This window comes from Ceraceosorus guamensis (assembly GCF_003144195.1).
Source record: "Ceraceosorus guamensis strain MCA 4658 unplaced genomic scaffold IE81scaffold_25, whole genome shotgun sequence".
In the NCBI taxonomy this organism is placed as follows: domain Eukaryota; kingdom Fungi; phylum Basidiomycota; class Exobasidiomycetes; order Ceraceosorales; family Ceraceosoraceae; genus Ceraceosorus; species Ceraceosorus guamensis.
The window spans coordinates 100,226-127,960 of NW_020290020.1; the positions used below are offsets into that span (position 1 = coordinate 100,226).

A 27,735-nucleotide genomic window follows, 5' to 3' on the forward strand; every position below is an offset into this window, starting at 1 on the left:
ATGTCCCTCGCGTACCATACCGTTACCGGTGCCCCACCCAACGCTGCTCTGCGCGCCTCGCACGACAGCAGACATGCACCTTCCGCAGCTGAGCTTGCCTCGCTGAGGTCTGCGCAATTGTATGCGCGCGTGCGTGGTTGAGCCAACTAGGACCCCGTTCATTCACATACATTCACATTCAATTATAGGCTGCGATTGCGCTCTACACTGCTAAAGTGACTACGTCGCAAGCAATCATTTTTACGTGGTATTTCGTCTGCGTCGCGTCTGCATGCATCTGCTGCTGCTTGCTTGCTTGCTGCACCAATCACGAATGAAACGAAGCAGAGCAGGTCGCGCGCCCTCGACAACGAGGCGCTGAGATCGTGGTCCTAACTCATCAGCTTGCCTAATTCAATGATTCTTGATTCGTGATTGTTGATTGTGAACAGTCAAAGTGTGAGTCATGAATAACCACGATGTTTGAATGAGCAATCAGGATCGTATGATATCCAGGGGCGCGATATTCATGCATGATTCGTTGCGCGTGACTGCGCGCTCACACGAGATGAGACCGGGACGCCCGCGTGAGGGGCAGAGCGACACTCGTGACTCTTGACTGAATCTCGTCCGTTTTCGTGCCCGTGCAGAGGAATCATGATGAGCTAGCTGTATATAGGACTGATGAAGGTCGGTCAGGGTCGAAACACGCTAAGAGCGGAGGACAGCATGCATGTATAGAGTCATCGTAACGAGTATGCGCCGGTCGCCAGCCATGCAAGAGGCCGGCGTCAGCAGTCATAGTGTGAGTGATGTACACAGCCAAGCAGCGCTCACTCGGGTATAGCATCATCAATCTCAATCGAATCGTACCAGGCGTCTCCCATATTCTGCACCCATCGCCGCTACCTAAAGGGTACGCGAAGCTGGCCGAGCAAGCCTTTCTCATCACCTACGTGAGGCTTGCCAGGCTCGCTTCGGCCTCTTCCACCAACTCACTTCCAAAGCATGCCACCCAGGAAAACGGGTCGGTCAGTCGCTTCAGCCGCCGGCCCAAGACGTACCCTTCCGAAACGCGCTGGCAGGCAGACCGGTTCTTCAGCTGGCAATGATGCCCAGTCTGAGGCTTCCACCTCATCGCAAACCATCGAAGGAATGGGCTCTGGGCGCAAAAGCAAATCGAGCAGCGCCACCAACCGCAGACACCCCGTGCCGGGACGAGGGAATAATGGTGAGCAGCGAGGGCGTGGGAGGAGGAGGATTGCGGTGAGGTGTTCCAATCCAAGCGTGGGACTTTAGCGAGCATGTAGACGCCATGAATGCGCTTTCTGACTCTCTGCACTTGCCTCACACGCCAGGCGAACGAGTGACTCGAAGCAGTGGGGCCAGGCTCACAAACGGGCTCGAGGACCCCGCCCAAGTGGAGAAGGAGCTCAATGCACAGCTACGCAACATGCGATTGTATGCGGTCAATACGATGGGCGACGGCAATTGTCTGTTCAGAGCGCTCTCCGACCAATTCTATGGCTTTCCGGACTACCATGCCGTCATTCGGGAAGAGGTGAGTTGAATACTTGATCTCTGTCTGCGGCGCCAGCATAGCTGAGCTTAGGGACCCGCCTTCAGGTCTGCAACTACCTTGCCGCCAAGCCAGAAAAGTTTGCAGGCTTTCTCGACGTCGAAAAGACTTTTGAGGATTATGTGCGCGGCATGAGGACGAATGGTGAGTAGCCCTGCGACCAAGCTGCTATTGCCCCTTCAAGCTGATGACCTCATTGCGCAATTTGCAGGCACGTATGGCGGCCACCTCGAGCTTTCGGCGTTTTCGCAATTGTTTCAGAAAGAGATTAAGATCATGCAGCCTGGCTTGGTGTATATCGTCTCGCCAGTAGATGACAGCGAGGCTCCTAGCGCATCTGCAGAGCGCGAGCGGCGCGAAGCCGAGCGCCAACGTATCCAACAAGCGATCCCCATCGGCACAGAGACACCTCTACTCTCGGAGCGCGATGTTCGCAGACGCAGAAGAGAGCGAAAAGCGAGCAATGTGCCAAATGGATCCATATCCGATCTCGGTCTTGATGCTAGCACGAGTGCGAACCCATCTGCATCCACCTCTAAGGCTGTAGAACCTCAACCAAAGGCTGCTGAAGCCTGGGGGCCGCTCTACATCGCCTACCACAATTGGGAGCACTACAGTTCAATTAGGAATGTGGATGGCCCGCACAAGGGACTACCTCGGATCAAAGAGGTGAGCATATCGAAGCGGTGCCGCGAGTCGTTCTGAGCTGACAAATGGTCCCGTACACCGTCACACAGCGACCCGCCAGTAGTGCTTCGCAAGGTGGTCCTATCCATGAACCCAACGCCACCTCGGCAGACGCGCCCGAGTCAACTGATCCGACTTCCGAGGAAGAGCTTCTCATGCGCAGTACAGATTCAACCATGACAGTCACGCGAGCCAGATTCTACATTCGACAGCATGGCAGCTGGGAGAACGCCCTCGAAGCATGGCAAGCGGCCGCCATGGCAGATGCAGCTGATGCCGAGTTGCAAGCTGCCGGCGAGATGCTGATCTCCCCAGCACAAGACTCGTCAGCCACCTGTCTCAGCCCACGCTCGGATCGAAGCGGATCGGTCGGAAACGAAGAGGATGCTGCTCAGAGCAGCAGCGCGGCGAGTGTCGACCTTGCTACTTCTGCAGCTACCACCGTCGCAGAAAGCGACGATGACGACCCGGAATATGAGTCGGACGACAAGGCGCCGCAAATCAGCGAGCAAGGTCAACGACTTGCGGGCAAGGCGCCAAAACGTGCCGCAAGCAGGGATCTTGTGAGGGAGCAAGGCAGCGCAAACGTTTCGGGGCGCTCGCGCGTTGCGAAAAAACGCAGTCAAACACCTCCAGCTGACGATGGTTGGGTCGACACAGTCAGCAGACGTCCAAAACTGCTCGGGAGCAGCAGTCCAAGCGCGGCTTCGGCGGGAAGCGGATCCGCAAGCGCGACCAGCGTCGGTACTCGCATTGCGACCTTGAGCGTATCAGACGAGACGAGCCGACTTCTTGGCTCGGCGAATCTAGACGAGTCGGTAGCTGCCTCGATGAAGGCTTCGGGGAAAGAGAGACCCTTGACAGCCAAGCAGAAGCGCGAAGCCGCCCGGCAGATGCGAGCACAACGCAACGACGCGGCCAACAGAGCGCGCATGCAGTCTCGAAGAAGAAAGGTATTGGGAGAGGGCTTCGACAACGCTCAGAAGTTGGCAGAGGGAGAGACGGACGCGGATTCTGCCAGAGGCTCAGAAAGTGGTATCGGGCTTCTCGAAGTGCATATCTAGCTTGCGCATCCGCCCTTCCGCAGACACCGCCATAGCGCTTCAATCCTCTCCCTCTCTCGAGCTGGTCTTTTTGCAACATTTGTATCCAATATCTGCGCGCGTGGGCGCGCTTCCAAGCAAGCACAACACAAAGTTATCTCGGGTCACTAGCCAACAGAGCACGTCCACACCTCGTGCGAGCATCAACTCCACGCATTTCAAGTAATCGAGCTCACGAGACAACCTACATTACCTCAATACATGCTGGGCGTAAAAGAGCACCATCAGCCAGCGGCGCGAATCATAGACCAGGGCTGCGAATAGCGTGCCAAGCGAGTGATCTGAAGAAAGCGCATCGATTTGGCCGGCGTGCGCGCTCCTCTAAGTCATGTTGAGCTTGCTGTAAGCCGGAGGAGCAAGTTGGTTCCTGACCACCTTGATGAGGAACAATGGCAAGGCGCTGACGGCTATGATGACTGCCGTTTTCCAAAAGAAGGGGGCAGACAAGACGAAGCTCAGGTCTGAGGAAAAGGCGTGGCAGCGAGCGAGCGCACAACGAGAAGGGGGCGAAAAGAAAAGTGGGAAGAGTAAGCCGACAGAAGCGAAGCTGCTCAAGGTCGCAAAATTGCGCGTGCGGTGACTGACCGAAATATTCTGGGAGGAAAGCAATGCTGATGCAGTACAGTGTCAGACTGAGCAGCTCTGCCACGAGCATATAGACGTTCCTGAGACGAGGCAAAGAAGAGCGAGATTCAGCAAGCGTGTTGCATGGGTGCCACGAAGCGCTTAATGAGTGCGACACGCACCATCGGGTAATCTCAAGAGCGACCATGATCAGTTCGTTGATGACCAAAGCGCTAAAGGTGATCGAGACGATGTTTAAAAACTCATTCTCGAACAATAGCAAGGAGAGGAGCATGATTGCGCCGCCCTACGAGGAATAGCGATCCGCAGGTCGACTTCAGAAAACACTTCCTCGTCTAAAGCACAATGATGCGCCCACTCACCTGATAGACCGAGATGAGAAGCCACGACGCAAAAGTCTTTGCCGTCAATCTTCGACCTTTCGTGAGGTCTTTGTACAGCTCGGGATATGCCAGAGCGAGATCATCATCGATGTCCTTGTCCAAGACTAGGGAAAAGACGGGCAGCATGGTGTACAGAGTCGCGTAGCCCACCCTGCTCGTTGTTCCATAGATCAGCGCGTGCCGGGCTCTGATAGAGCATTGTCTGTGTGCCGGGAAAATTTAAAGAAAAACTCACAAGAGCCATCCCTGAATCAAAGCTACGGGCGCAAAGTAGAAGATGGAGCTGAAGACGGCCTGCACGACCGAGATGACGAGACCTCGATGAATGACGACCTGTGCCAACTTGGCACTACGTTGATACGCGTTTCTTCCATGAAAGGTGAGCAGTTTGGCCAGGTAGCTGAATTGAAGGATGCTAAAGTCTGCCGCCAAACTAGCCTGTCTACCTTCCTTGCCCACGATGCCCAGTCCCACATCCGCAGCTTGAATCATCGACACGTCGTTGCCTCCATCCCCAATGCAACACACCCGCCTCTTTGTGAATTCCCGAATGAGTCGAGCTACGTCGGCTTTTTGCGTGGGCGAGCATCGACAGGCTACCACGGCGCTCAATTGAGTCGCTAGCGTGATGAATTCGATCCTGTGATTGTCCAAGCAGTGCTGCAGAGATTCGCCATCGATAACCAGACAACAATCTGGTTTGGTCCTTAGCACATCGAACACGTCTCTAGCCGCTTCTGAGGTCCTCAACTTGGCCACTTGATGGACGTACTGATTTCTAGCTACCAGCTTGGAGGAGATGGCGATGCACGTAGCAGTCTCGATCTTGTCGCCCGTCAGCATCCACACTTTGATGCCTGCATTTCTGAGCAGCTCCAACGTAGGCTTGACATCCTCTTGAAGCTTATCCTCCACCCCGGTCAGACCGAGCAATTCCAAGTCGCGCTCCAAGTACTCCGACACTGCTCCAGCCATTGCTTCGTTTCGACCATCCACACGCGTTCTAGCTTCCTTGTAGGCGCGCTCAAAGGCGATCCAATGCTGCTCCGTCATTCTCTTTCTTCCAACGACCAAAGTTCTCAGGCCTTCTCTAGCCATGTTCCCGCACTCTTCATCTAGCCAATCGTTTTGCGCCACAATCTTAGCCATGACGACATCCGCGCCCTTTTGGTAAAAAGTAAGCTCTTCCGTCGACCTATCTCGTATGACGATTCCCATCCGCTTGCTCTCGCTAGTAAAGGGGAAAACTTCGAGTATGTCGAAAGCGAGCAGCACGTCGCCCGCTCGAAGACTCATGCTTCGTCTATCTCGAGCTATCAAACTCAAGCCGACCGACTCGGTCCACTTGACGATGGCCACTTCGTCGGGGCTTGAAGCTTGGTACGTCACCGTGCCATCGTCGTTGACCACCGGCGTGACATTGTGGCACAGTGCCAGAGCGAGCACAACGTCCTTGACGCGCGAAGACATGTCTCTTCTTCCTCTTCCCGCCAAGATGGCGCCAGCTCCAGCCATGGGATTGACCTTGAGGGAAGTAGAAGGACTACCAGGTCCTCCAGCTTGCGCTCCGAGCGCGTCAGAACCTCCTTCTTGACCCTCCGAGCGCGCAGCTTGCAATGCGCTCGCAAGCTGTCCAGAGACCTCGTCCATGCTATCCCATCCGTAACTCATCGTGCCCATGTGCAACTTTCTCAGCTCCATTTCGTTTTGCGTCAGCGTTCCAGTCTTGTCGGACAAGAGATACTCTATCCTTCCCAATTCTTCCGGTAACGTGCTGGTTCTGACAATGGTTTGCGGAATTTGCGCGTCGCCTTGAATCTGCCGCGCATACACCGTCTTGCCCATGTCCAGATTGACGCGTAGAGAGATGGGGATAATGGAGCTAAAGAGGATCAGGAACCTGAAAATGTACACGTACCACTGACCTCTGAAGCCGTTGAGCGCTACCAACCCGACGGACAGCGCAAAAGTGACGCCGCACAGAATCTTGGCCATCCTGTTGATCTCAAGGTCCAACAATCCTACTTTAGTGCCCGGATGAGAAGTGTTCATCACCGCGCGTGTCTCGCGCCCAGTGTACGCCACCACGCCGATCGCCGTCCCTGCTGCCAGTACCGTATTGGCCCACAGGACATTTTCAGCATTGAGAGGGGCGATCTGCGGTTGGCCAGGTCTGTCGTCTGCCGGCTGGTGATGATTCTCGAGCAAGGCCGAAGTTGATCTGTTCTTGTTGGACTGCTCGACGCTAGTCAGGAGGGTAAATGTCCCCACGAACGTGTGTATATCCTTGATCGGTCTTCCAGCATAGACGACGGCCGCATCTCCAAGCGCCACCAGTTCAGCCTCGTCCATGCGCTGAGTGAGGTCCACCGCCACCCTCAATTTCCAGTCCGTCTCTCCGTCCAGCTGATCTGTCCGCACAAAACAAGTCCCGCTAGCTCCTTCTTGTTCCCGCGAGGAGGATTCCTCTTGCGGCGCTTGTTGCTTTGCGACGCCGCCCCGAACAGCCTCTTCGTCGTCTGAATCATCTAGGACGAAATGTTGAGCTTCTTGAGGTGCGCCTCGTGTGGAGTCCAGACGTGGCGGTAGATGATCGCCAGCGGTGGTGCGCAGAAGAACGAGGTCCGCAGGTACGCGCTGGCTCTTGTGCAGCAGCACCAAGTCCCCCACTTTCAGTTTGGATGAAGGAGTGGGTACCACAATGTATCCTTCCTCGTTAGTCTCTAGATCCCTCTTGCGCTGCTTCTTTGATCGGAGGTGCGCAAGCGCTACAGGAGAGTCGGGCGCGTACAGCACATCGATCGGCGTCCCATTGCTCTCCACGTCCCTCTTGAATCGCGCATAGTCGTCGAATCCCTCTTTGCCAATAGTGATGAGCAGCACGAAAGCCAAAGGACCGATATAAGTGGCGATGAAACCGATCTTGAGCGCTGGGACGAATTGGCTGAGCGCGACGAGCAAAAAGTACAGATTGAAAAAGAATTTGAACTGCTCGTACAGCACCAATGGCAGGAATGTGATGAGGTTGTACTTTTGATTGCGAACCACATTTGGCGGGTATTTGCCGTGTTTGTCTGGAGCGCGTGCGCATTCAAGTAAGGAGGGGCCCTGCGAGGGGTGCAGGCCTTGGCGATCTCGAAACACTCACCACCGCCAAAGACGAATGTCCTGCCCTCATCAGCAGCTTTGCTTCTGCCCGACAATCGCGCCCAAAAGCCAGCGTGATCATCTTTGATCTTGTTCGCCTTCTTCCTCGTCGCTTCCAAGCTTGCCCGAATGCCGCTCGTAGATTCGTCGACATACTCTCCACCCCCGCTCAGTCCATCTCGACCCCTCTCAGGTCCAGCATCGTCCAGCTGCAGACTCTGCGCCAGCAATCCTCTCCTTTCTGATGCCGCCTCTTCCTCCTCTTCTTCATCGCTGGCCAGGCCTTGCCCTCCCACTCCTGCACGTCTATACCTACCAGCAGCTCCTTGAAGCATCAATCGATTTCTCGTCTGTCTCGCCCTCATACTCCTCACTGCCGAAGCAGGCGAGACCGAAGCTGCGTCAGCCGAGCGAGAGGTAGAGCTGGAAGCTTGATGCTCGTAAGGGTGAGATTCGGAGTCGGAATTGGAGAGATGCATCACGTCGAGGAATGGAGAGTGTGGTCGATTGGACAATCTCTGAAGAGGTATATCGTGAACGGACGAAGATTCGTCCTCTTCCTCCCCGGCCGATGAAGTGTTGGCTGAGCGTGAGCGGCGAGAGGGAACACCGAGGGTCTGTGGTCGTCTCATGGACGAGATGCGAAGCGAGGCTCGGGAGTCGGGTCAAAGAGTCTCGCTGCAGCTGGTACCCCAAGGTTGTAGATCGTATTGCGGAGTACGGGTGAAATGGATGTGATTACGGATGGTTCAAGGAGAAGAGGGAGAGGTGCTTGTGGAGGTGCGAGGGCGGATCAACGCCTCTCACGTGAGGCTGCTCAAGATGCGCGTGATGGCAAGGGCGATGGTGATGGTGTTGGTGTTGTAGAGGAGCTGGCCGTGACACGGCGATCGCGGGCGCGGTGGCGCCGCAGACACACACAGCATACGTTTGCGCACGGCCCTTTTGCATGGCGCACGCAAATGCAAGCAAGCCGTCACGAAATGCAACAAAGTCGAGGCAAAGGCTCGATGAAAGCATCGCATCGCATCGCACTTTTGAAACCTCTCACATCTGCCACACCACATGCTATCCCACCCTCCCTCGTGCATCTGCTTCACATCAAAGCAGCGTCAAGATGGAATCGCTGGTCGCGCAGTCCAGGTCGAGTTCCGAAGAAGCTTTTACCCACGCCTCTCTCTTATCTCACCCTCTGCTCTCCAGCGCACCTAGCACCTCCTCCCTCTCATCCGCGCTGCACTCCCTTCAGACGGACATCCTTCCTCGCTGTGAAGCATCGCTGAATTTCAGTCGATCAGCCTTGGTCCAAGAGCTGCTCGAAGCGCAACGTTGCGCACTCGAAGAGAAGCAAGAGCTGAGCGATCTGCCTCGTCAAATCGAGGAGGTTGAGGATGAGGTCATGACGCTCGCTTCGTCCATGGGATTGTTGGATGAGAGGGGACAACAACGTGTGCCTGGACTGCTGGGACGGTTGACTGAACAGAGAAGAGAGCTGATGCGAGCGGACAAGACTGTGCCCTTTGTGGCGCTATTGGCGCGTGCGGAACAGCTCAAGCAGGACACTTTGAGAGGAGCAGAGGATCAACACGGAAGCGCAAAAGCGGGATTGCGAGCTCTTCAGAGCTTATCCTCTCTGATTGGGCAAGCCGGGCAGGCGTATGCGGGAGCAGATGCGATCGATCAAGGATCTACGCTGATGGCCTACCTGACGGCTACGAGGGACGCAGCACTGAGAGAACTCAACGAAAAGCTGGAAGCGAGGTTGAGAAGCGCACTTGAAGAATCCGGCTGGCCGCCCGTCTCTGCAGAAATCGCCGAAGCGCGAGGAGAAGCGATTCGCAGCGCATCTTCGACTTTGGAAAGCAAGCAGGTCAAGCAGGCTTGGCAGCGTCTTTGCAGATTGCAGAGGGTGGCTATCCGTGCCAAATTGATCGGCAAAGCTTCTTATGACGCTCAGAGCGATGCAAAGGTTGGATCGACGGATTATACGCCGCTTGCGCCTGTCAAGGTACTTATGGAACCTCTGCTAGCCCGCTTTGCGTATCATTTCGACGGAGACAAGAGCACCAATCGGCTGGACAAACCTCAGTGGTACGTCAATCACATGTCCAACCTATTGCGATCCTACAACTCCCTCTTTGACGCGAGAAATGGAAAGGTCACTTGGTTGTGCGATCAGGGAGGCTTGCAGCAAGTGGGGCCCAGAGAATTGGTGCATTTCGTGCTGGCTGCGCTACGTCTCAAGGTACTGGCGTCCAAGGAGCAGCTGCAAAAGAAACCAGCAGTCTTAGCGCACACTGTCAGTATCCTGCTCTCATTCGACAGCGAGCTCCAACAGCTTTTTCATCCATCCTCGCTAGGCAAAGCGGAAAAGATTTCGGATTTATTGCTGGGAGATTCGACAACGTTTGATGCTTGGTTGGAGGGCGAAAGGACGGAAGCTCAAGAACGACTGCAAGAAATTTTGGAAGACAAGGATGCGTGGTTGATCAGCTCTGCGGATATGGATACCGAGGCGGAGGAGGATCTTTCCAATCAGACCTGGTCTGCTATTTCCAATAGCAGCAGCAATAATCGCAGCAATCACACGTCAGACCGAAGAGGCGTGCAAAAGACGACTAGATCCGCTCGAGGGCTGTGTCAAATCCTCGAAGCCATATCGGAAAGGTCCAGACCTTTGACGCTGCTCGTTCAGCGACTCGGTTTCCTGGCTATTCAAGACGATCTGTTGTCGACGTATCATCAACGCTTGACGCGTTCTCTAGATGCATTCGAGTCTTTATCGGGCGCATTCGCACGAGCCTTGCCCGGTGGGATAGCGTCTCAAGATTCTAGCAGCGAGAGCGACATGGTTCGTGGACTGCGAGGATCTTCTCGTCTGCTCAAAGCCTTCCTTTCCAGCTTGTACGTCGTGGAAACGTTGAGAAGATTGTCGGAAGAAGGTCATAATATGCAGCTGAATGTGGATCTGAATATGGATACGGCGGAGGCCAAAATGGCACGAGAGACCAGAAGAAGCTGGACGGGCAAAAGGGAAGAGGAGGAATTGGATGGTGCGTCTTTGGGAGAATTGGTTAGGAGAGGGATGAGAGGCGGATCGAGTTTGAGACCGCTTGCTGCGGGTGTGGGTGCGCGTGCTTCTAAGAACGCTTCCGTCGAGCAAGTCACGAATGCGGACGAAGATGTCTGGCAAGAGGCCAGAAAGAGGTTTGAAAAGGTTGGCGACAGAGCTAGCAAAGGTCTTGTGCGCCTCGTCACGTCCGAAGTGACGGAAGCTATGCGAGAGTACACGCTCCGGTGAGTCCTTGCGCACGCCAGACCTTCAGGCAACCTCGATCTGATTGGAACGGCGTTTCACTGCAGACGTTGGAGCTCTACTTCTCCTCCACGCGAGCATTTGCCGATCGCACAGGGTAAAAAAGAAGCAAAAGCAGCCATGGACCAAGACGAAGATGAAGATGAAGAAGATTCACCCACACCTGGTCTCATACCAAGCTTATCGCTGCTCGAAACGCACCTCTCCCATCTCGTTCCGGTGCTTCAACCAAGCGAAAGCATTCCAATCTATCGTTTGGTTGCCCGCAATGTCTCGCAGCACATAGTGGATCGAGTCATCATTTCAGGTAAGTCCATCCATCGCGATGCTTTCTATGTCCTCTCTCTCTCTCTCTCTCTCTCTCGCTTCCGCTATCGAGACGTCCAGCTGCAATTTCATACTGATCGCATGGCGTCCAACCACCTGCAATTTTTGTAGGTGGATCACACAGATTTGATCAAGCAGGAGCTTTGCGTTTCGAGCGTGACTATACAAGCGGCTGGATGTCCGTCCTAAATTCCCTATCCACACTGGCGCAAAATCAAGTCAGCTCGGGACAGTTGACAGGCCTAGGAAGACAGCCCGAAGCAGCCTGGCGTCGTTTGCGCGATACTATTCTTCTTCTCAATCTCTCCGCCGCCAACGTCGATCAGACGTCCTCTTCGACCGCTTCCAGTACGCTTCTGTCTACCGATGCGAGGGAAAAGTGGACATTGTCTCGTGCTACTAGAGCTCTGTTCGATGAGGACCCAGCAAACCATACGAGAGTTTGGGTCGCGCTCAAACAAGACCTCGGAATTGCGGAGAATTATGATCTCAACACCGCCAGAGAGGTGCTCAGGCGCAGGGTGGAATGTCCCAAGTGACAGAACGCACGCTCATGCTTGCGCCATGTATAGTACTGTACACAAAGATTTGCAAGTTTGATCGAAGTCCAACGTGAATCAGCTCCTACTCCACTCGCGGTCTTTTGGTTGGCGGTAGTGATGGAGGTCCCATACTTCCTGGTGCGGAAGGCACAGCGCTACCGGAAGTTGAAGAGCCAGGAATGATATTGCCCCTGGCTCCAGGCGCGAGCGAGAACGTGCCTTCCTTGAACCTGTCATGAGAAAGAGCACTTTGCGCATCAGTTCCATTCGCGATCCGCTACACTCGCTCGTCGCCTCGTCTCGTCACGCACCACTTTGCATTCGCCTCATCGACACGTCGTTGGCGAGAAGGGTCGACCAATTCTATACCTTGCACTGGGGTAAAGGACAGACTGGAAGCTGTACCTGACGATTCTCCGCCAGCGTCCAATGCAGAAGCGGCCGATCTGCCCTTCAAAGCTGCCAGCCGGTCCTTGTTGCTTTTTGACATTTTGGCTAGTCAAGGTGAAGAGGGAGTTTCGAGTCAGGCGCGGACACAAATTCTATGCACAGACGTCGATGACTTACCAGCGTGCGCCTTGTTGGCAACTTTGGCTCTCACACGCCCAGTCTGCCCAGCAGACATCATGCCCAACCCCACCGTCTCGTCAAAGATGCCCGCCTCATCCTCCGCCTTGCCAAACTCCATCCTATTTTGCTGCTTCTTCAAATCCGTCGTTCCATTGATCTCCTTCAACTTTCTCGCTCTCCTACCTCCTCTCTGCTGTTTCTTTCCACCTTCTTTCGGGATCGGCAGAGCTTTGGTCATCTTGACTGGCGGTGGCTCTTGAAGCTTTTCCAATCTCTTTTCCAGCTCTTTGCGAATCCTCGCGCCGTAGGTGCCGTACTTGTCCGAGCCATTCATGTCCACTCGAGCGGCCAGCATTGCTTTAGCACTAACAATCCTTTGAGCTTGTCGATGATACTCCTCGCCCACCTCTTGTATGAGCGGCGCTTGAAAGATGAAGCCAACGGGTCGATTGTGGAAAGCGGTCGAGAAGCCAGTGGCAGCTTTCTTGGATGCGCCGAGGAGCTGCGCGCAAGGAGCTTGCCAGGGTTAATTTCGGCCATCACACCATGCTAGACCGCGCCACTCACATGTACGTTGCAAGCAGGAATCTTGCTCAAGCCCGTCAAACCTCCAGCGACACCCAGTAGCTTGGTGGCGACTCGCGTGCCCACCACAGCGCTCAGATTAGGCGCGATCAAAGTCATCCTGCTCTCGACGTAGGACAGAATCTTTCTACGAGCTGCCTCGAGCTCAAACACCGACTCCGTCGCTTCTTCGACCCGGCGCCATTCTTGAGTGGATAGAGGCTTGCCCTGTGTGGTAGATGCCGTCATGCTGATCACCACTACCGTGCCGTGTGGCAAAATTTGCTCCAAGGAAGCCTTGGTGAGGCTCTGTGAGAGTGCGAATGGGAGGTCAGCTGTCTTGCATTTGCATTCGAAGCGATGACCGGCGCCCCACGCACCTCGTCGTTTCCCAAAGCTTGTACCGCGCGCACAAAATCCCAAGGGTTGGGAATGAGCGATTCTAGCTCTGGAAAGCGAGGGGCGTAGTGATCTCGTATGTACTGTGCGTGGAGCATCAGCGACAGTCGATTAGGGCGGGCAACTCGTAGCCCAACGCCAACCCTCGTACTCACCTTGTGTACAATGAGCACCTCATTATCGATGTCCACTGCCAAATTGTTGGATTTGACGATCAAGCGGTACTCATCCGAGTCCTCGGAAGAAGCCGCCATGGCTTGATTGGCACCTTCAGCTGAAGGCCCCGGTTGGTTGATGTACACATCGATAGCCTGAAGAGCCGCAGAGACGCATCAGTCCAATCCTCTTGCCCACCTTCTCGCAGTGAATGCAAGCACTTACTCTGAGCGTCTCCTGCAACTTTGACCCCTGCAAAAGCTTGGCGACACTCCGAACGCTGTGCACATCCTTCAAATTCATCCTGTCCACCTCTTGCTGATCCATCTCCTCGGCGGGTCGCGTTCCTCCCTCTGGAACATTCATCAGCTTTTGGCTTTCAGCCCCATCCACTTCCATGTCTTCCCCCTTCCCCTCTCCAGCGTCCGCAACCGGTGCTTGCGCATTTGCACCATTGTCTCCTACGGGCTCTGGCGACTCTCTTCCAGAACCCTCCGAGTCCGATCCTAGATCCGCTAGTAGCTCGTCAGCGTAAGAAGCCATGATGCTCGGGCCGACTCGTGGGTGGTGGAGCTGCGCACCACTGGGCCCCTGATCAAGCAGGAGGTGGCAGCAGTCAAGACTCGTGGATCGGGATGAGTCAGAAGGAGTGATGCATGCCTTGCATGCGCAGCCACGATCGAGTCAAGAGTGTTGATGATGATAAAATAAAGAGTGGGAGAGTCATGACATATTAGAGTGGTGAGTTGAGTCGCCTGAGCGTCTGCGACTTGACTCGCGTGCAAATGTGCAAGTCACGTGAGTGACCTTGCTTGCCTTGCGTTGGCTTCAACACTCACTAACTCACCACTCAGACTCAAAATTCTAAACTCTTGACTCTGACTCAAAGACTCACTCGTCAGACAATTGATCGATTCACGACTCACCGTCAAGATGCTGGGTCTCACTCGAGCCTCATTTCATCGCTCTGTACTCAAATCCAAATTCACATCGACTCCTCGACCGCTGCATGACTGCCGTCCAGATTTTGGCCGACATTCTTGATCCACATTACCACTGACAATTTCGAGACAACATCGGACTTTGATACACGCGGAGTTCGCAAGGCACATCGTTGATCACTCCCAGAACGGCCCTCACACGCGACGAAGACCCTGGAAAAGGCTGGCTGTCCTTTCTGATAGAGGAAGAACAAGCCGTTGAGGAGGTCAATAGCACCAGATAGAGGAAGACACGGGTCAATCTCTTGCGAAACGGCACGGCCGCGGCACGTTCCACTGCATTTCATTCAGCGTAGCATAGTTGCTTACACTGCTTGCATGCCCTTCAGATCTCTAGTCATGGAGTACATTTCCTTGGACTCCGTGTCATATAGACTTGCTTAGCAGTCGGCCTCTTCGAGCTCAACATCGACGCATTCGTCGGCAGAGGAAGACTTGGTGGCGCGGTAGTTGGGGCCCCAACCTCCCCAATCTTGACGACGGGCCATCTTGAAACCGGGCGAGCCCCAGCAGCTGTCTCCGAATTGCGTGGGCTTGAATGTGAAGACGGCATCCTTGTCACCGTACAGAGGCTTGAACTGTCCCAGGGCGCTGTTGATCTTGACAGGGTAGCTCACAGTCGCGCCATTCCTCTTGATCTCCGTCAGGCGGAAGCTACCATCCTGCCCCTTGATCGGATGAGCACGGAAGGTGGAATGATAACCGTCCAATCTCGCAAAAGCGTACTCTGAGCCGTACGTCGTCAACAGCTTTCCGTTCTCCTTCGAGCGCACTTGGAAGCAGATCCCGTTGGCTACATTGCCGCTGCCCCAACCAGAGCTGGAGGTGGAAGTGGACCCGCCGGTGGAGGTGAAGCTGGATGATCCACCACCTACATTATGATGCACGTTGGAGCCGCTTCCGAACGCGCTCGAGTCACCACCAGCATTGACTCCGGAAGTGTCCACGCCAGCACCCCAGCCGACCTGAGGATTGTCGCCACCCGAGGTGTTGTAAGACCAAGACACACTTCCGCCGGCTGCACCGCCGAGCGCGCCGCTGCCCTTCACGTGAGAATGGCAGTTGAGCGAGGCAGCCGTGAGCTTAGCGAGGGTAGCCTTGTCGATGCAAACCTTGTCGTCGGCATGTCCAGACTCCTGAAGATGGCTGACGCTGGACGAGAAGGAGCTCTCGAGGGATTTAGCCCAGAGCTTCCAGATGGTCGAGGCGTCGTAACCGACACCGTTGGCGGAACGCTGACCCAGAAGAATGTCGTAGTTGCCAGTAGAGGAGATGGAAGACTCGATGGTACGGCCGATGGACTCGACAGCGTTGGGGTCGTGCACCTGTTGGCAGATGCTGTCGCACTGTGCAGACGATGATACTGGACGGCCGAGCGTGTCGACAGCGCTGACCGTGTTGATGAAGAGCAGCGCCGCGAGGGCAAGAGTCTTGAATTGTGTAGCAGAGAACATCTTGGATAAACTCGTTACGGTGAGAGTGTGGCTGAGGAGGAAGGACATGTGGGCTCAAAAGCGCCTTTTTTATACCTTTCTATGGATGCGCCTAAAGAACGATTTGCAGCTCGGACAACCTATACTTGGAAGCGTTGCAGCAAATTTCCGAGCAGCGCAACAGGGCCGCCGTTCGCCTCATCGATCTCCCGTCTTTCGACCTGCTGCCATGCTGCAGTCCTTTGAAACTCGCCAGTCGCAAGAACGTCGCTGGGCTGGGCGATCTATCCCATTCCGACCCGCTGCTGTATGTCATCGATCTTGCAGCGCATCGAAACCCGCTAAATCGCGATACTCCTGCGACGTACAGATCGAGAGATCAGAGGTAGACTGGATTTTGACCGAGGTCGAATGAGGGTCCACGACGATGCACGAGATCGAGGGTGGGGAATGACATGACATCGATCGTTGCAAAGGCCCGCGGTGAGCCTGGTGACTTTTCAGAAGGTTGCGGTGTTTTCAGACAGGTGGAGATTGTTCGCCATAAAGGCACGTTCGACCGTGTTGATGTGCCAGCGCACGGAAGCTCTTGGCTGTCTCGGCAAGAGTTTCGAAAGAAAAATAGGGTTCGATGGGCGCCGCTGCCAGCCGAGTTCTACGTTTCAAAGTAACACTTGGCCCGATAGGTGATGGGTAGAGCGCACTAGCACTACCTAAATCCTGCCCCGTCGCGATCGCAATCCTCATCGCTGCCGGCTTAGCAAAGCTTTCTGTCGTTTCACTGACCGTCGTGGCGCTCGTTGCAGCGGGACGAATACTACCACGGTGCATGCAAGACGATGCCTTCGAGAAGATCACGAGGCCGTCCCAAAGCCCGATGTAGGGTGACGTTCTGGTGCCTGCCTTGAAATAGATGACAGGGTTGGACGAGCGTGTATGCAGGAAGCCCGTCTAAGTCTGTGCACATCGGGTCGAAAGTGCAAAGCTTTTGCGGTGTAGCTGCGCTTGTGTTGCACGTTGAAGCAGCGCTGGCGAATATGGGCGTCCACAGTGGCACGCTACCGGTCATCGAAGCGACGAGAAAGGCGCTTCAGCGCTTCACGATAACACGCACCGTGCCGAAAAGGCACGACTCGCTTTTCCAAGCGAGTCTATGCGCTGCATGGTGCTCTTCGCTTGGCTTCGAGATCGATGAGTGCTGCACCTGCACCTGTTGCCGAGCGCTACTGCGGCAAAGCTTCAAGCAAGCGGTCGAGTATTGCTCCTACTCATCTCTGCGCATTTCTTCCTGCCAACGTCCCAAATGGTTTTGTCAGAGGAAAGTCGACCCAGACGTGCGTCGATATCAAGAGGTACTGCTCGAGACCCTTGCTCTTCTTCCCTTTGCAATCTTGCGGCTCCGGCTCGTTTCCGTTTCCAATCTGTCTACCTCTGCAGCTCGGCTCGCCGAATCCCGCCAGCGAGTCGAGATGCGCGAGATTCAGCAGCGGCGATTAAACTTTGACGATTTGATCGCATGATGCAAAGAGAAGATGGGGCACGCAACAGAGATTAAAGTTTAGTGGCTGAGAGTCGCGAGTCCTTCCTGTCATGCGTCCATATGTTGCATGTGGACACGCTTGCTGGTGCATGCATGGAAATCGCACCAATCTTCAGTGCGCGAGATGGGCTGCAAGTTCAGCTTGAGCAGCAGCGAGCGGGAGGGTGCGGGAGCGCGGGAGCGTCTTCCTCTTCTGCTGCTTGCTGCGTGCGCGCTCGCCGCGGCGCAATGACTTGCACCTCTCAATTTGTCTGATCTTCGTATTGTGGAGGTTAGCGTGGCGAGGCAGGAGGGTGAATGCATCTCCTGGCCAAGCCCTCCACAAGGATCGATGATGTGGTCGTGGAGTGATGGCCGGAAAGCGTTTTGCAGATGTCATATGCTCAATCATTCGTCAATCTCGAGCGGGCCGGCTCCCAGCTGCAGCTCGAGACCTCAGCTTCCGTACCGCTGCGCGAGCACCGCTGTCGTGCATGCCTGATGAACGTAGTAGTAGTAATTTCAGTCACAGTGTAGTAGTGTTGTTCTTGGGCATCCTGTCCCAATCGCATTCAAGATTCTACATGTCAGCCTTTGCTTCAGCGGACCAGAAGCTGTCCGCAATGCGCACAACTTTTGTGAGTGCGCCATGTGGGCCATAGTCTTGAGTCCTGACTCACGCCTGTGTGGCAGTCACGAGTCAAAAGTCGCCCCCGCTCGACGAGTGCTGATGATATGGCTGCCGGGAGGCATGGGTAAAAACGTGCTGTTTGCATCTTTCCATGCATTCACGTGATTCTTGATTGCGGTGGCTCATGCTTCCGAGCGGAGCGCGGGGCACGGCACGTGATACAATTTGTCGATCCAAGATCTCCTCATCAAGCTATTATTTTGATTGATTCTGATCATAAATCATCAACCTTCACGATTGACTTAGGACTCTGAGCTTTCGAGCCCGAATTCGAAGCTCAAGGCTCTTATTCGATCTCATTTCTTAGAAGATTCTTGAGTCTCAAATAGAAATTGAATGCCTCCTCAACTCTGAGCGCCTGCTCAACGACGTCGGTCAAGCCTGTGGACCCACCTTTACGCTCTTGCTAGGAAATTATCAAAAGTCACGGCACTGTTCACGCTTCAAAACGTGATCAAGCGTCGAGCTGTTTCATGATCCGAGACACAAGTCTGAGCGACACGAGAGTCCAGAGTGTGATTGTGATATAAAAGACTCGCCAGTCTTTCATGCCTTGACAAACCTAAAACACGAAAGCATAGCGAAGGATGCTCCAGTCACGAAATATCAGTATTGGCTTGATGACAAGCTCTTGTGCCACGCAATGTCGTACCACAGTCCCTGCCCGTCACGGCCGAGTCGTGACGTTGCCTTCGTGCTCCCAAAGACCTGCATATCCCTTTCCAGAAGATTTCATGCGACATCCATCTCGGACGCAATGAAGGCAGGGAAAGAAGCCGCAATGAAGCTGGTAGACATGCCGACGGTCGAGATCGAGTCGCGTGACCAGAGTCGTGGATCAAGAGTCACAGCCAGAGTTTGTGTTGCACGAGTCGTGAGTCACTCACGACTGGGATGTGTGATTTACGGTCGTAGTGCTGGATCGGGGCGAGCGCACTCAGAGTTGGACAAGCCGGCCGACAGACCGCTCCCCCTCGCGCGGCCGAAAACGCCGATCATTGCTCTGCACGCGTGCGTGCGACGTGGGGCGGAGCTCGGCCCGGTGGGGCGCACAACGGCATCATCGACGGAGCGCGCATCCGCGCGCTGTTGGGGCTGCACGCACACGTATACGCGCGCGGCACGAGCTCAGGTCACACGCTCGGCGTCAATCTGGGCGCAGGGGGAGATGCACAGCATGCGCGCATTCATCACCAGCAGCAGCAGCAGACGTGTGATGAGCGCCATGCACAAGGAGGGCGCGTGCGACGCATCAGCAGCAGCAGCAAAGCGCAGGCACAGCTGTGCTGTACGCGTACACACCACAGCTAGCAGGGTCAAGCGAAAAAGACGTGCAGCAAGGAGCGGCGAGCGGAAAGAGAAGTAAGTCATCAGGGTGGAGTGGACGCACGCAGCACACACGCTCACAATTCCGAACCCTCTTTCTTGTGACTGCACCTTGACTTGCCACTCCATCACTCCAAAGCTGGCCACTCGGCGTGGCAACACCCTGAATCGCAGTCATCCCATCGCATTGACCCGCGCCAGTCGCCAGTCAAGATGCTTCGCGCAGTGCCGCGCCGTTTTGCGGTGCCAGGCGCGCCTCTAGCGAGCCTGAGAGCGCCCTCTCAAGCGACCGCCTGCGCCAGCGCCGCCGCCAGTCTCAGCAGACCGCTGTCCACGAGCGCGGCGACCTGTCGAGCAGCACCCGTCTCTCGACCCAACGCTCCCTCGGCATCCGACTCGTTCATGCACACCAACAATGCCTACTACGTGGAGGAGATGAGGAGATTGTGGGAAGAGGATCCCAAATCCGTTCATTCTTCTTGGGACGTCTACTTTAGAGGAATCGAAATGGGTATTAAGAGCGAGGGCGCTTTCAGGCCTCCCCCTACGCTCATGCCTTTGCCCGTAGACGCACCGCCCATCGACACCTCCTCCCTCAGCCAAGGCGGCGAAAGCCACGTCGACGATCATCTCAAGGTGTGTTCACATGCCAGCCCGGTCTGATCGTTCTCGCGCACCGCGATCTCTGACGCTCTGCTCGTACGGCGCCACAGCTGCAACTCCTTGTCCGCGCATATCAAGTGCGAGGTCATCGCATCGCAGTATTGGATCCTTTGGGAATCCTGCATCCTGACTTGAGCGATGCCGTTCCCAAGGAACTGACCATTGAGCACTATGGCTGGTCTGACAAGGATTTGGATCGTGAGATGCGATTGGGACCTGGTCTACTGCCCAACTTCATCAAGCACGGCAAGGATCGCATGACCATTCGCGAAGTCATCGATGCCGTCAAGCGTATCTATTGTGAGTTCTGCGAGTGAAGATGGTTGCGTGGGCAGCCGTGCTGATGCGCCGATGACCACCACGCAGGCGGATCCATCGGAGTTCAGTACGTTCACATTCCCGATCGCGAAAAGTGCGACTGGCTGCGGGAGCGCATCGAGCTGCCAGAGCCGTTCAAGTACAGCACGGAAGAGAAGCGCACCATCCTCGATAGGCTGATTTGGTCAGACTCCTTTGAGCGCTTCATTTCCTCCAAATATCCCAACGAGAAGCGTTTCGGCTTGGAAGGTGGCGAGTCGCTGGTGCCGGGTGTCAAGTCGCTCATTGACCGCACCGTCGAGCACGGCGTCAACTCCATCACCATCGGAATGCCTCACCGTGGACGTCTCAATGTCCTCGCCAATGTCATTCGCAGGCCAGTGGAGGCCATCTTGCATCAATTTGCCGGCAAGAGCGACGACGGAGAGGGAGGTGGTGATGTCAAGTACCACCTGGGTGCCAACTATGTGCGTCCAACGCCTTCCGGCAAAAAGGTGGCGCTGTCCCTGGTCGCAAATCCCTCTCACCTGGAAGCAGAAGACCCGCTCGTTATCGGCAAGACTCGCGCGCTGCAGGACTTTGCGGGTGACACTGCTCGCGAGACCAGCATGGCTTTGTTGATGCATGGAGATGCCGCTTTTGCCGGACAAGGTGTGGTGTACGAGACGATGGGCATGTACAATCTGCCCAACTACGCCGTGGGGGGTACGATCCACATTGTCGTCAACAACCAAATCGGCTTCACCACGGATCCTCGTTTTGCCCGATCTACGCCCTACCCCAGCGACATTGCAAAAGCCATCGACGCACCCATTTTCCACGTCAACGGCGACGACGTCGAAGCCGTGACGTTTGTCAGCCAGCTGGCCGCCGATTGGCGCGCGAAATTCAAAAAGGACGTCGTCATCGACCTGGTGTGCTACAGAAGACACGGCCACAACGAGACGGATCAGCCCAGCTTTACGCAACCTAGAATGTACGAGGCGATCGCCAAGCAGCAGCCTACACTGACTCAGTACGCTGAGCAACTGGTCAAGGAGGGAAGCTTTACGGAGCAGGACATTGAGGAGCACAAAAAGTGGGTTTGGGGTTTGCTTGAGGAAGCTGCGGAGAAATCCAAGGACTACACGCCGGGAGAGCGCGAATGGCTGTCCGAGGCGTGGGATGGTTTCCCTTCGCCCAAGGAGCTCAACGAGCTGATCCTCGATCATAAGGACACTGGTGTGTCGAAGGAGCGCCTGACCGAGATCGGACATGCGGTGGCTTCCTACCCCGAAGGTTTCACTGTGCACCGCAACCTTGCCCGTATCCTCAAGGCGCGCGGCAAGACGGTCGACGATGGAGAGGGCATCGACATGTCCACTGGTGAAGCGCTCGCTTTTGGCTCGCTCGCTCTCGAGGGCAACCACGTGCGCGTGTCTGGTCAAGACGTTGAGCGAGGCACCTTTTCTCAGCGCCATGCCGTGCTGCACGACCAAAAGACGGAAGAGACTTGGACGCCGCTCAACAACCTTTCCAAAGAGCAGGCGCCGTTCGTGGTTTGCAACTCTTCCCTCTCCGAATTTGGCTGTCTCGGATTCGAGCTTGGCTTTAGTCTTGTGGACCCCAAAAATTTGACGGTGTGGGAAGCTCAATTTGGCGACTTTGCCAACAATGCGCAGTGCATCATTGACCAATTCATCGCTTCTGGAGAGAGGAAATGGTTGCAGCGCACGGGTCTCGTGATGAACCTGCCTCACGGCTACGACGGACAAGGACCTGAGCACTCTTCTGCCCGTCCAGAGAGGTTCCTGCAGCTGTGCGACGATCACCCTTTCCACTTTCCTTCGCCCGAAAAGATGAACCGTCAGCATCAGGATAGCAACATGGCCGTCGTGTACTGCACCACACCCGCCAACGTCTTTCACGTGCTGCGCAGGCAGGTCCACCGTGATTTCCGCAAACCTCTCATCTCCTTTTTCTCCAAATCCCTCTTGCGCCATCCCGAAGCTAGAAGCAAGCTGGACGACTTTTTGCCAGGCACTGGCTTCCAACGCTACATCGCCGAGCCGCACGCCAGCGAGGGCAAGGATGAATTGGCACCGCCCGAAGAGATCAAGAGGCACATTATCACCTGCGGACAGACCTACTTTGCCCTGTTGAATTGGAGGAGGGAAAAGGGAATCAAGGATGTGGCAATCAGCCGCATCGAGCAGATCTCTCCCTTTCCTTACGACATGATTACGCCTCATCTGGACAAGTATCCCAATGCGGATTTGGCTTACGTGCAGGAAGAACCACTCAATAACGGTGCTTGGTCTTATGTCCAACCTAGATTGAGAACGGCTTGCAGACACACCGAACACCACAAGGACACCCTCGCCGTTCTGGCTTCCAGACCTCCCTACGCTTCCGTCGCCACCGGCTCCAAGCGCGCCCACCAGGCAGAGGTGGAGCAGTACCTCACCGACGCTTTCAACGTCGAGCGCGTCGCCAGCGATGGTCACTAGCCGTGCACGCGCCTAGGCTGCGAATATGAATCGTAATCAATGTATTGCACGAGACTGGGGATGCTCGAGACTGCGCGCGACTACCGCGCCCCAAGCGGCTGCATTAGTGGGTGTGCGTATGGGAATTGTGTTTCTGGCTAGAGGAATCGTCAGTGTGACCGTGGTGCGCGTGGTCATGTGCATGAGAGTGAGAGTGGGCATGCTCATGGCTGTGGCTGTGGCTGTGGCTTTGGTCTTTGCTCGCGCCTTTGATCGTGCCTTGGCTCTGCCCAGAATCATGGCTGTGATCGTGGCCATGGTCGTGTGCAAGACTATGAGCGTGACCGTGCCCATTGTGGGAGTGAGAGTGATCCTGATGGTTGTGTGCACCGTGATCGTGGTGATGATGGGCATGATCGTGGTGCACGTGTTCGTGGCGGTCATGATCATGGTGACGATGGGCAGAGTCGTCGTGTGCGTGTGCGTGTGCGTGATCATGATCGTGCCCATCATGCTCATGATCACAGCCCGATCTTTCTCTGCCCTCTCTGCTGCACTGAATGACCAGTTCACCAGCTCTCAAGCTACCCCTCAAGCTTTCTCCTGCACTAGCTCCCGTTCCCGCTCCCAAAGCCGGTGCAGCTAATTGCCAAGCCCACCTAGTCACATTGAGCACGTCCGAGTCTGTCGCTTCCTTGTGCAAAAACACTTGCACGTTGGCGATGAGCGACGCTGCCTTGGCAGATCTCGGACCCGTCTGCTGCACATGCGCACCGCCTGAAAGGATCGAAGGCACTTGTCCCTGTGGACCAGATAAGGCGGACGTCTTGGGCGTCAATTGCCACAAGTGCGGCGGTGCTACGTAGGTCACGAGCGGGTGCTCCTCAATCTGCGTAAATTTTAGGGTCAGAACAGCACGTTTTTCAATCGAAGCCAGCACGGCTACTTACAGTCTTGAGGGTATGCATGAGCTGTACGCTCTGTGTCTGCCACTTCTCAGGCGCAGTCTGGAGAAGGACCTTTCCCAGCGCCTTGCTAGCCGGGTACGCAATATAAATCATCGCGGCGCTCTCCAGACCTGCGAGTACCTTGTCCAACGCAGCTACCTGAAACGGAGGCATGACGATGCTGGCGAGCGTGAGCACCAGGCTGAAGAAGAGGATGGTCAAGCTGAAAGGGTTGGAGAGCAGAGAAAGGAATGGACCAGCCAGTGTGGCCGGATCGACCAGCACTGAGGCTTTTCGCGCGTGCCCTCTTCGGCTCCTAACCGTGCGACCTGACTGAGAGTCTGCAGCCGCAGTAGAAATGCCGCACGCTTGAGCGAGCACCGAAAGTCAGCAACGATGCGCATCAGGGTCAACATTCATCGCAACTCACCAGCGACGAGGCCTTGATGATTACCGAGCACCATGCTGCTGATAAGGCCGGCTGCACTGGCAGCCAGCAGTAACCCGCTAGGCAGGTGCAACCCCGCATTGTCCTCTGCATGCACCTCTTCCGAACCCTCCAGCAATGCGTGCTCGATCGACTCTTTGAGGACGTAGATGGATGCGAATACGAGGTATATAGATTGCACAAAGTGCAGCAGCGTTTCGACTCGTTGAGGTCTGTGTGGATGTAGAGCAGAGGGCAGCGTGAGCTGCGCTGGCGCACCTCCACTCTCTACGCTCACATCCTAGCACTCACCCGTATACCTTTCCAGCCTTGTTTTCCGCCTTAGCTTTGGTGGTAGCCCACTGTCCGCCGGCTTCGCACCAGCTACCGAGCGCGTCAAATACGACAAGATATCCCAGACCCGTCATGGCCAAAGAGTCTCCCGCCTGTCCGGCCACCCATAGTCCCGCTCCTACAGCAAAGTGCACCGCACCAAACAAGAGGAGGGGTCTGGCGGAAGGTGGCAGACCGGACAAGTCCGCGAGGGAGCTGGAAGAAGAGGAAGACCCGAATGCGGTCGCAGCTGCGTGCGGTGCGTGACGTGGGCCCGAGTTGTCCAGCGACGAAGGAGCATTAACTTCCCAAGGGGGCACATCCGAGCCGTACTTGCCCGTCGCTGCGGATACGGGAGACATAGGACTGGCAGATGACAGCCCTCCAGCCGACACCTCGCCTGGGGAAGAGCCGAGGCTGTGCGTCTGAACTCCGCCTCTAGCATCCAACATCGCCGCATGATTGACGGAGTGTTTTCGATGATGTCCTCTTCTGCTCCTGCTGGAGCTAGATTGCAAGCTGGCACCTCCGTCGGCGGAAGCCGGTGCCAGAGTTGCTTCCGTGGTATCGGCTGGAGCTGCGCCAGAAAAGTTTCTTGCCGCTTGAGCAGCATCTGCTTCTGCCTCTGCCTCCGTACCAGGTCTCGGGAAGAATGTCGACAGGTTCCTGGCATGGACAGTGGAGTGCATGCGGCTATGCTCGCGCCTCTCTGCGGGGCTCATCCGATCCAAAGCGCTCAGCGAAAGTCCACCGGATGTCAGTTCAGATGACGCTGATGAACTTTGCCTGTCCAACGGCGAAGTCGCATCGCTCGGGAAGGCATCTAGAGATTCGTAGGCCTCCTCCTGCTCCTCGGCAGTACGGGATGCCTTGGCTGCCTCGGTCGCGCGAGCCTGTTCTCCCTCTGGGAAGCCATTGAGCGATGGAGTTGCTGGCTGTACACTGACGCGGAGCGCCGGCAGCCCGCCCTTACTTTCCAAACTTGTCTCTCTCTCCATGTTGTGCCTTTGTGGCGCAGCCCCTGCACCCTGGGTCGTCTCAGGTAGCGGCACCGCCTTGCGTTCAGGGCTGCCCTCAAAGGTAGAACTCAATTTCCTTTCCCTCGAGTAAGATGAGGGGTAGCCCGCGCTCGCAATGCCCAAAGCCTTGTTGGTGTTTCGCAGCTGCTCAGCGCTTAGACTACTACCACTGATAGTGCGCGGTCTATTAGGGCTCGTTTCGGATGCTGGCGAAAGAGTGGATGGATAGCTGCCAGATGCGAGCAGCACAGACGGAGCTCGAGCGTGGGTTGACCCCGATTGTTGACCTTTGGTCGACCCGCTGGACGAATTTGAGGCTCGTCTTCCGCTCAGATCAGGTCTTGCGACGTCTTGGCCCTCCTCGGACGATGGAGGGAATAGCGTAGAGGAGATGCTCGGCCCACGTTCTGAAGAAGGATAGACTGGAGAGGAGGTCTCTTCGTACTCTCTCGTCAGGGAGCGCACAGATTTGTGCTTCTTCTTTTGTCCAGAGGTAGCAGCTCCCGCCTTAGATGTGAAGCTCGTGTCGCTCTTGGCCGGGGACGTGGAGGGAGAGGTAGATGGGACGACGTCTAGGACGCCTTGCTGAGAGTCGTCGACCTCGACAGCTGGCGATGAAGGCGAGGATGAGGCTGGCATAGCTTTTACATCAGAAGGACGATCTTGCAGCGGCGAAAAGTGAGAACGGCGGAGCCCACATGCAGCATGCAGTTGCGAGTCACCAAGTCAGTGAGTGTGATGGCTGAAAGAGGACTACGCTGCGGTGCATGGGCGGCGGTGCGCCTGGATGATGACAGGCGCAATCGGCGCAGGCGGAGAAGATTCAGCACCTATGCTTGCTCAGCACGCGATAGGCTCTGCAAAAGGGCTGGCCTGCGACGGCTACAGCTACAGCGATGACCTCTGCGATGATGTCTGCAGTCCGCGGCCGTGTCGCACGTACGTAAACGTGAGCTCGAGTCTTGCTATACTCGACGATTGAAAGTGCTTATTTGGCTCAAATGGGCAAGTGGGCGCAGTGAATCGTGCTGATGAGACAGACGAGTTGCAAAGTACACTCGCATCCGCGTATAGTTGCTTATTGTGCTTGCCTTGCTGTGACACGAATCGTGAATGCGAACCTCTTCGGTCAAAGCTATACAATAGGCAGCCCATCTGCTGCTGTGTCAGAGTCAGGTCTCTGATGACACGCGGAGACGGACGACGCTGCTGAGGTTCTGCGCCGCGCGCTCATCTCGGCCAGCATCCTCGCGCACTCGTACAGTAGGTTCCTGTGGCCAACTTCCCAGACATCATCTTCGCGCGCCGCTGTGCCATCCAGCATCAGTAAGTAGTCTTGAGTATGCAGCGAGCAGCAGCCGCTTGCACAGCAAATCCTTTGCCAGCCGACGGCCAGCATGCACGCGCCGCACAACGTGCCGGTATATGCGCCTCTTCATGTACCTATACGCTTGCGATTAGGGTTACGTGCAGCTGATTGAGGGGCAGTCGTGAGTCTTGAGTCCGAGCTGGCTGCGCACGGTCCGCACCTCTGTGCGCGTGTACTCGTCGTGGTCGTGGCGGTGCTGCTGCGTTCAATCGCGTGACTGTTTTTGAGCGCAAGCAGCCATCCATCGAGCTGTCGGGTTGGGCATCCCAGCGGATATCATCGAGCCTTCGTCTGAAGTTAACAGGCATGGGAGCGGCGAAGCGTCACAGACAGGACGAAACGGATGCTGAATGTCGTCGTCGTTAGCGTGGACGCAATGACAGCCACAGGCACTGAGATTCCAGAGTGCGTGGCGTGAGTGTGTTTGGCGAGCCTCGATGCATATCCACACGGGCGTCCATCAACAAATCAAGCCTTCTGGGACGAAGGGGCGCTTCTCTGGGTAGACCATGACTATGTGACCCACCACCCTACTTCCAAAATGAGCCAAAACAATGATCATGGTCTGACATACTCTGACTCGCGTCCGAACACGCTTGCGCCCTTCGTCATCAAGAAGCAGAGACATCACTGTTGACCGTTGTTTGGCCAGGATGTGGTCAGGATGAGTGCCCGGTGAACAGTCCAGAATGGCACAGCGTAGCGCGAGCCGCTTCGTCTACAAAATGGCGCACCCCACCAGCACGAGCCCTCTCTGCTCAGCATTGCCGTCACCACTTGAACTTGTCCAAAAGCCTATGTCTTGTCTTCTGCACAACAAGAGCGACCGAAATGAAGTTACATGCCAAGCTATCGGCCGCAAGTGCCATTCTCGCCATGACCTC

At 55.7% G+C, this 27,735-nt stretch overlaps 8 protein-coding genes across 8 annotated transcripts; 4 read left to right on the forward strand and 4 right to left on the reverse strand.

The window, feature by feature from the left end:
• The first annotated feature begins 755 nt into the window (after positions 1-755).
• On the forward strand, positions 756-3,793 carry IE81DRAFT_322997 (OTU-domain-containing protein). The gene is made up of 6 exons (XM_025513809.1): positions 756-784; positions 856-1,210; positions 1,338-1,540; positions 1,606-1,702; positions 1,770-2,227; positions 2,296-3,793. Exons 2-6 carry the CDS (start codon positions 988-990, stop codon positions 3,307-3,309), a joined length of 1,995 nt encoding a protein of 664 aa, XP_025370019.1. The 5' UTR covers positions 756-784; positions 856-987; the 3' UTR covers positions 3,310-3,793.
• On the reverse strand, positions 3,555-8,324 carry IE81DRAFT_312951 (phospholipid-translocating P-type ATPase). Its single transcript, XM_025512473.1, has 6 exons — positions 7,465-8,324; positions 4,552-7,390; positions 4,296-4,467; positions 4,095-4,219; positions 3,934-4,013; positions 3,555-3,809 (listed from the first exon to the last, which is right to left on the reverse strand). The coding sequence occupies exons 1-6, from the start codon at positions 8,093-8,095 to the stop codon at positions 3,670-3,672; spliced, it is 3,987 nt and encodes a 1,328-aa protein (XP_025370020.1). The 5' UTR covers positions 8,096-8,324; the 3' UTR covers positions 3,555-3,669.
• A 171-nt stretch (positions 8,325-8,495) lies between these two features.
• Positions 8,496-11,721, forward strand: IE81DRAFT_341100 (hypothetical protein). Its single transcript, XM_025515637.1, has 3 exons — positions 8,496-10,760; positions 10,827-11,086; positions 11,218-11,721. Exons 1-3 carry the CDS (start codon positions 8,581-8,583, stop codon positions 11,643-11,645), a joined length of 2,868 nt encoding a protein of 955 aa, XP_025370021.1. The 5' UTR covers positions 8,496-8,580; the 3' UTR covers positions 11,646-11,721.
• Positions 11,463-14,056, reverse strand: IE81DRAFT_312953 (Nop domain-containing protein). The gene is made up of 7 exons (XM_025512474.1): positions 13,563-14,056; positions 13,337-13,492; positions 13,163-13,264; positions 12,786-13,091; positions 12,216-12,720; positions 11,960-12,143; positions 11,463-11,878 (listed from the first exon to the last, which is right to left on the reverse strand). Exons 1-7 carry the CDS (start codon positions 13,878-13,880, stop codon positions 11,731-11,733), a joined length of 1,719 nt encoding a protein of 572 aa, XP_025370022.1. The 5' UTR covers positions 13,881-14,056; the 3' UTR covers positions 11,463-11,730.
• A 336-nt stretch (positions 14,057-14,392) lies between these two features.
• On the reverse strand, positions 14,393-16,065 carry IE81DRAFT_110616 (hypothetical protein). Its single transcript, XM_025510084.1, has one exon. The coding sequence runs from the start codon at positions 15,838-15,840 to the stop codon at positions 14,719-14,721; it is 1,122 nt and encodes a 373-aa protein (XP_025370023.1). The 5' UTR covers positions 15,841-16,065; the 3' UTR covers positions 14,393-14,718.
• Positions 16,066-16,705: 640 nt separating this feature from the next.
• Positions 16,706-17,476, forward strand: IE81DRAFT_110594 (hypothetical protein). Its single transcript, XM_025510083.1, has one exon. It carries the CDS (start codon positions 16,809-16,811, stop codon positions 17,289-17,291), a length of 483 nt encoding a protein of 160 aa, XP_025370024.1. The 5' UTR covers positions 16,706-16,808; the 3' UTR covers positions 17,292-17,476.
• Positions 17,477-19,520: 2,044 nt separating this feature from the next.
• Positions 19,521-22,777, forward strand: IE81DRAFT_347046 (putative KGD1-alpha-ketoglutarate dehydrogenase; the record flags this gene model as incomplete). The annotated part of the gene is made up of 3 exons (XM_025516109.1): positions 19,521-19,943; positions 20,021-20,270; positions 20,337-22,777. The coding sequence occupies 3 exons, from the start codon at positions 19,521-19,523 to the stop codon at positions 22,775-22,777; spliced, it is 3,114 nt and encodes a 1,037-aa protein (XP_025370025.1).
• On the reverse strand, positions 22,551-26,245 carry IE81DRAFT_110857 (hypothetical protein). Its single transcript, XM_025510085.1, has 4 exons — positions 24,443-26,245; positions 24,134-24,363; positions 23,707-24,071; positions 22,551-23,645 (listed from the first exon to the last, which is right to left on the reverse strand). The coding sequence occupies exons 1-4, from the start codon at positions 26,119-26,121 to the stop codon at positions 22,881-22,883; spliced, it is 3,039 nt and encodes a 1,012-aa protein (XP_025370026.1). The 5' UTR covers positions 26,122-26,245; the 3' UTR covers positions 22,551-22,880.
• Positions 26,246-27,735: the final 1,490 nt, after the last annotated feature.

Coding starts and splice junctions, on each gene's coding strand:
- IE81DRAFT_322997 (XM_025513809.1), top strand. CDS start 988: ATGCCACCCAGGAAAACGGGTCGGTCAGTCGCTTCAGCCGCCGGCCCA. Junction 1,541..1,605: donor ATGCCGTCATTCGGGAAGAG/GTGAGTTGAATA, acceptor ACCCGCCTTCAG/GTCTGCAACTACCTTGCCGC. Junction 1,703..1,769: donor GCGCGGCATGAGGACGAATG/GTGAGTAGCCCT, acceptor CGCAATTTGCAG/GCACGTATGGCGGCCACCTC.
- IE81DRAFT_312951 (XM_025512473.1), bottom strand. CDS start 8,095: ATGAGACGACCACAGACCCTCGGTGTTCCCTCTCGCCGCTCACGCTCA. Junction 4,014..4,094: donor GCTCTTGAGATTACCCGATG/GTGCGTGTCGCA, acceptor GCCTCGTCTCAG/GAACGTCTATATGCTCGTGG. Junction 3,810..3,933: donor TTTCCTCCCAGAATATTTCG/GTCAGTCACCGC, acceptor CCTTTTCCTCAG/ACCTGAGCTTCGTCTTGTCT.
- IE81DRAFT_341100 (XM_025515637.1), top strand. CDS start 8,581: ATGGAATCGCTGGTCGCGCAGTCCAGGTCGAGTTCCGAAGAAGCTTTT. Junction 10,761..10,826: donor ATGCGAGAGTACACGCTCCG/GTGAGTCCTTGC, acceptor GTTTCACTGCAG/ACGTTGGAGCTCTACTTCTC. Junction 11,087..11,217: donor GGATCGAGTCATCATTTCAG/GTAAGTCCATCC, acceptor CAATTTTTGTAG/GTGGATCACACAGATTTGAT.
- IE81DRAFT_312953 (XM_025512474.1), bottom strand. CDS start 13,880: ATGGCTTCTTACGCTGACGAGCTACTAGCGGATCTAGGATCGGACTCG. Junction 12,721..12,785: donor TTCCTGCTTGCAACGTACAT/GTGAGTGGCGCG, acceptor CCTTGCGCGCAG/CTCCTCGGCGCATCCAAGAA. Junction 11,879..11,959: donor GATGAGGCGAATGCAAAGTG/GTGCGTGACGAG, acceptor TTCTCATGACAG/GTTCAAGGAAGGCACGTTCT.
- IE81DRAFT_110616 (XM_025510084.1), bottom strand. CDS start 15,840: ATGTCCTTCCTCCTCAGCCACACTCTCACCGTAACGAGTTTATCCAAG.
- IE81DRAFT_110594 (XM_025510083.1), top strand. CDS start 16,809: ATGGGCGTCCACAGTGGCACGCTACCGGTCATCGAAGCGACGAGAAAG.
- IE81DRAFT_110857 (XM_025510085.1), bottom strand. CDS start 26,121: ATGCCAGCCTCATCCTCGCCTTCATCGCCAGCTGTCGAGGTCGACGAC. Junction 24,364..24,442: donor AAGGCTGGAAAGGTATACGG/GTGAGTGCTAGG, acceptor ACATCCACACAG/ACCTCAACGAGTCGAAACGC. Junction 23,646..23,706: donor TCATGCATACCCTCAAGACT/GTAAGTAGCCGT, acceptor AAATTTACGCAG/ATTGAGGAGCACCCGCTCGT.